This window comes from Lygodium microphyllum, chromosome 10 (assembly GCF_053477565.2).
Source record: "Lygodium microphyllum isolate KBCC chromosome 10, Lygodium_microphyllum_v1.1.10, whole genome shotgun sequence".
NCBI lineage: Eukaryota > Viridiplantae > Streptophyta > Polypodiopsida > Schizaeales > Lygodiaceae > Lygodium > Lygodium microphyllum.
In genome coordinates this window covers 30,411,683-30,417,323 of record NC_141144.1, presented here as the reverse complement: position 1 = coordinate 30,417,323, position 5,641 = coordinate 30,411,683, and the positions used below count along the sequence as shown (strand labels likewise).

General features: G+C 42.4%; 1 protein-coding gene across 1 annotated transcript; it reads left to right on the top strand.

The window, feature by feature from the left end:
- The first annotated feature begins 4,139 nt into the window (after positions 1-4,139).
- LOC148029845 (pentatricopeptide repeat-containing protein At4g18520, chloroplastic-like) lies at positions 4,140-4,661 on the top strand. The gene has a single exon (XM_087687316.1). It carries the CDS (start codon positions 4,140-4,142, stop codon positions 4,659-4,661), a length of 522 nt encoding a protein of 173 aa, XP_087543442.1.
- Positions 4,662-5,641: the final 980 nt, after the last annotated feature.

Here is a 5,641-nt window from a genome sequence, read left to right as displayed (position 1 = left end):
CATATGCAGGAAGGAGAAAACTTTGAAAAATGCAGGTATTTTAGAGGATGATGAGCATATAGATGGGATGTATGATAGTATGATTTGTGCAGATACGATGACAGAGATGGAAAATATGCTGAAAACTGATATGCAGAGTTGTCACAGTAATGTATCAGTGCAATCCCTGGACATGTTTCATGAAATTGCAAATTTTGTGTCACAGATAGAGTCAGAGGCTGAGGTGACTCAGCAAAAAGTGTTGAGTGCTGAAGAAATTTAGTAAACAGAGTTTCCGGCTGATTATGATTAGCTTACAGAGACATAGAGGGCTGAAAACTTTCCGCCAACAGAGTTTACTGCTGAAATATTTCGGCATCCAGAGTTTAGGGCTGTTCCTATACAGTCCATAGAGCAGAGGGCTGAGGATATTCAGCCCCACTAGAGTGCAGAATTGCTGATTTACAGCAAGATTTGAGTAATGCAAAGGATCATAATGAAGCCAGGATTGACACGAAATACAAGACTGTGGATAAGAAGGTGAAGCCGGTAGCTATACCGCTTCCACTTGACAGTGATCAGCAAATAGAAAGGCCTGCCAAACAGCCAATTTTGAGGAATCCAGAGCATATAGGCCATAAATTTTTAGCAGCGACTCTTGCTGAATTAAAAATTGAAAATGGTGATTTCTTGCTACCCACAAAGAAGCAACGCTTTCAGGAGATGCTTGAGCGACATGGAAGGGGGTTTGCTTTTTCCCCGCATGAGATTGGATGTGTGAATCCAGATATTGTTGCTCCTATGGTGATCTTTACTATTCCTCATATTCCATGGAACCTCCAACCTATTCCAGTGCCTAAGACACACCTGCCAAAGCTAATTGACTTGTTGAATGAGAAAATCAGGATGAGAATCCTAGAGCCATCATCTGCACCATACTCAAATAGGTGGTTTACGATTCTAAAGAAGAATGGTACTCTTCGATTTATACAAGACATGCAGCTAGTAAACAGAGTTACTATCAGGAATATTGGTATAGGTCCAATTGTGGATGAGTTTGCAGAAGCATTTGCTGGACGTGCCATCTATTCTTTAGGTGATTTGTATTCGGGATATGATCAGTTTCAGCTGGCTTTGGAAAGTAGGGACATAACCACTATGAGAACTCCTATTGGGCTTGTCAGGATGTGTACCTTGCCTCAAGGTGCCACTAATTCTGTTGCGCAAATGATAAATGCCATGCATAAGGTCCTTCGTGATTACATACCTCAGCTTACCATGCCTTTCTTGGATGATGTGCCCATTAAGGGGTGTGCAGAAGAAGAGAAGAATGAGAGTCTAAATGAGCAGGGATGTAGATACTTTGTGGCTGATCATATTTCAGCTTGTGAGAAGATTTTGGCCAGGTTAGAAGAAGTGAACTTGACACTATCAGGGCAAAAATCTATTTTTGGAGTAAATGAGGTTGTCATTGTTGGACATATGTGTGGGTATTATGGCAGGAAACCCTCACCTGAGAAGGTGGATGCTATAGGCAAGATTACGGAGTATTATTCTACCACTTCAAAGGTACGAAGATTCATTGGAGCTTGTGTGTTTTATATGATTTGGATACCCCATTTTGCACACATAGCAGATTGTTTATATCAGCTGCTTCGAAAGGGGCAGAAATTTAATTGGGATGAGAGCCACACTAGAGCCATGCGGAAATTAAAGAAGTTATTGCAGATTGCTCCTACTCTCAGGAAAGAGGATTATAATTGTGGAAGGCCTATTGTATTGATAGTTGACACTAGTCCAATTGGCATAGGTTGGGCTGTGGGTCAAGATGATGCAGATGGAAACAAGTATGCTATTCGGTTTGGGGCGAAAGTCCTAAACGAGAGACAGAGGAGATATCCGCAAATCAAGAGGGAGTTACTGGGGATTGTTACGGCTCTCAAATATGATAAGGAGTACTTTATTGGAGCCTTAGTTGTGGTAGAGATAGATTGCTTGCCATTGATAGGTATGATTACGAGTTGCTCTGCTCCGGATATAGCTATGCTGAGATGGATTGCATACATCAAGCCATTAAATCCAAAATTTAAACACATAGCAGGGAAGGATAATCCAGTGGCAGATATGCTGTCTAGATGATGATGAGGAGACACTACTTGCAAAAGAGGATGATGCAGAAATTTCAGCCGCTATGGTTGATCATGTTTGCCATGTCTATGATATTGTGGCGTTCATAGAAGAACTCTATGTTGGAGATTGGTTGCAGATTGGAAAGTACCTTAGTACACTAAGCAAAAGAGATGAATGGACAGATGAAGAGTTCAAGAAGATCAGAAGAAAAGCCTATGGTTATTTTCTCAAGGACGGATTTCTTTGGAAGCACTCGAAGAAAAGAGGTGGATTACCCTTGCGGGTTGTCTACGATAAAGAGACACAGTTACAGGTGATGAGGGAGTTTCATGAGAGTCCTTGGGCTAATCATAGAGGAGTGTGAGCTACTTATGAGAAAATCAAGGAGAAATATTGGTGGAAAGGCATGTATAGAGATGTTTCTCACTTTGTAGAGACTTGCAGAGACTGCCAGATGTATTCAGTAGTGCGTCATCGAGATGAGCTTCATCCGACCTATCCGCTATGCATTCATTATAAGTGGGTAGTTGACTTGATTACTATGCCTATGGGTCTATGGTAGATGAGATATATTGTTTTGGCTAGAGAGGATCTTACCAATCATGTTGAGGGCAGACCTTTGAGAACGAAGACCACTAGTGCAGTGTGTAAGTTCTTATTGGAAGAAATTTTCTACAGGTATGGCTATGTGGGTAAGATCACTGCAGATCGCGGAGAATTGGATGTAGATGAAGCTAGGGAGTTTTTCTCTCAACTAGGAATCAAGTTGGCGCTAACCACAGCATACAATCCAGAGGGAAATGGGAAGAGTGAAAGAGGACATCCGTCGATAGTGAAAGCATTAGCCAAAGCATGCAGAGGACAGATTGGAGAATGGCCAAGACTTCTACCATTTTCTTTGTGGGCTGATCGTACGACTCACAGTGTTACCACAGGATATATGCCTGCAGAGTTGATGTATGGTCAGAAACCGGTTATGCCGACTGAGACTTGTGCCTTGACTTGGTCAGTTTTACCTTGGCAGGAGGATTTGACGAGAGAGGAGCTCTTAGCTCTTCAGATTTGATAGTTGGAGAGAAGATCAGAGGATATTCAGCTAGCTACTGACAGGTTGAAGGTTGCTAGACTAAGAAATAAGGATAGGTTTGACAGCAGGCATCGCTTGCAGCCTAGAGCAATAGAAGAGGGAGACTGGGTATTAGTCTTTGATAGCAGCCTTGAAAATAAGCATACTGCACTTCGAAAGATGGTGAAAAGATGGTTTGGACCATACATAGTCAGACATGTCTTTGATAATGCAACATATGAGTTTACAGAATTGGATGGGACAGTGCTTAGAGTGCCTATTGCAGGAAAAAGAATCAAGATTTTCAAGAAAAGAGATGATGAGGATTATGCATTGGAAGAATTTGCAAGAGAAGAGCAACGAGAAGAAACTCCAATAGAAGAGACAGATGATATGACAAATAATCTTGCTGAAATACTGGAAATATACAATGAAGAGATTGATCTATACGTGGATCTTGATGATAATGATCATGGGTAGTTGGCCCATCCAGAGGATGTGCAGGATTAGAGGGGGTGGATGTCATACTGCTGCGCATCCGAGGTGTGGAATCCACCAAAAATTTGTGTGTGTGGGATTTGATACTTTGTACATACTTAGTCGTTATGTTTGCACTTTTGTTCTGCGTGGGTAATATAGTGAAGAGGGGTTTCGTGAAAGAGGAACTTATCCGTAATGCTTTGGTTGACATGTACGCTAAATGTGACATGCTTGTAGAAGAACAGGGAGTTTTTGATAGATTGGTAACGCGAGACGCAGTCTCATGGGCTACACTCATTTCAAGATATGCCGATTATGGGCTTTGTGAGGAAGTACTAAACTGTTTCAAAGAGATGTAGATCGAAGTACACTGGTGGATATGTATGCCAAATGTGGGAGCTTGCTTGATGTTCAGCACACGTTTGACTGCCTGCCACAACGCAATGAGTATTCTTGGAGTTCCCTTATCCTTGGCTATGATGACATGGGGGATTTATCACATGCTTTCCAGGTCTTTCAGAAAATGCAAGATGACTGTGTTCAACCAAACAGTTACACATTCGTTGCCCTGTTCAAGGCTTGTGCACAGCAGAAAGATGTGGACATGGGATGGGCATTATATGGTGAAATAGTTCGAAAGGGTTTGGAAATGGACCTCTTCATTAGTAGCATAGTGGTTGATCTGTATGCGAAATGTGGCTTGCTCATGGATGTACAACAAGTGTTTGATAATATCCCAGTCCGTGAAGTAGTTTTGTGGAATGCATTGTTTCCAGGCTATGCTGAACATGGGTTTGGAGAGGAAGTGGTGAACTGTGTGAAGAAGATGCAACTAGAAGGAGTTTCTCCAGATGCTGTCACATTTGTTCTCTCCTTGAAAGTGTGTGGTGTGACGGGAGCTGTAGAAAAAGGCAGAGAAGTACATGCTGATATTAAAAAATCAGGTTTAGAAGGGGATCTGTTTGTGGGCACAATTGGTGATGGTATGTATCTACTGCTTTTTTGAGGGGGCCGCTTTTCTGGAGAGAAAAAGGGGGCTCAAAATAAAAAAAGGACGTGCGGAGTATTGAGGCCTGGGGGGGGGGGGGGAAGCTGCTACAAAAGGTGGAGAAGAAGACGGATAGTGGAAGAAGACGACGCTCAATGAAGTCTAAAGTGGATGAGTACAGAGACCAATAACGAACGTTGAAGGTGTCGCAATGGCGAGGAGAAACGACAATGAAATGACGCAAAAGCTGGTAACAAAGACACAGTAGAAGACTTGAAGATGATGACAATGTGCCACAGAGAGCCGAAGGGAACACCAACCTGCAGTCGAAGAGGGGCATTGCAACATCTTCTACCTCGATGAAGGACAACGTGCTGGTGAGCAGTGACACCTGGTGAGAATCGAAGGAGAACGAAAAGCTCGCAGAAGGAGTCCTATAGCACGACAAGGAGACGAAGTTGCAGATGAAGGCGATGGATAATTCCAACAATAATGATGAAGTGGCCACTACCAGCACCACACCGGGCTTCTAGAAGCTCTCTAACTCCATGTGTGCTGCCAATTACAGCGCTTCCCTCAAATGTTTGGAGGAAGCGAGAGCATGAACTTAGCTTGGAACGTAACAGAGCTTCAAGTCTAGATTTCATGAAAATCCTAGAGAAGCTCAAATTTTTAGCTAAATTTGGAGTCAAACCTGTGTTTCCACTACCCACACTTGCATTTGAACAAATTACCACCTTGTAACAGACATTTCAGCATGCTGGTCTTTTACCTAGAAGTACTGAAGCTACAAAATTAACAGAAGCAGGCTTTCAATTCCTATTAATGGATATAAATATCCAAATGTGGCAAATTGTTCGAGAATACATCTCCGCTGCTGAGATTTTCAAGACAAAGGGATCAACAATGTGGAGCTGATTCAATTTCTCCTTAAACTTCGATTTCATATTGTTGCGGAGAATTTATTTTGAGGCCTTGTACTTCTGAACTGTGCAGCG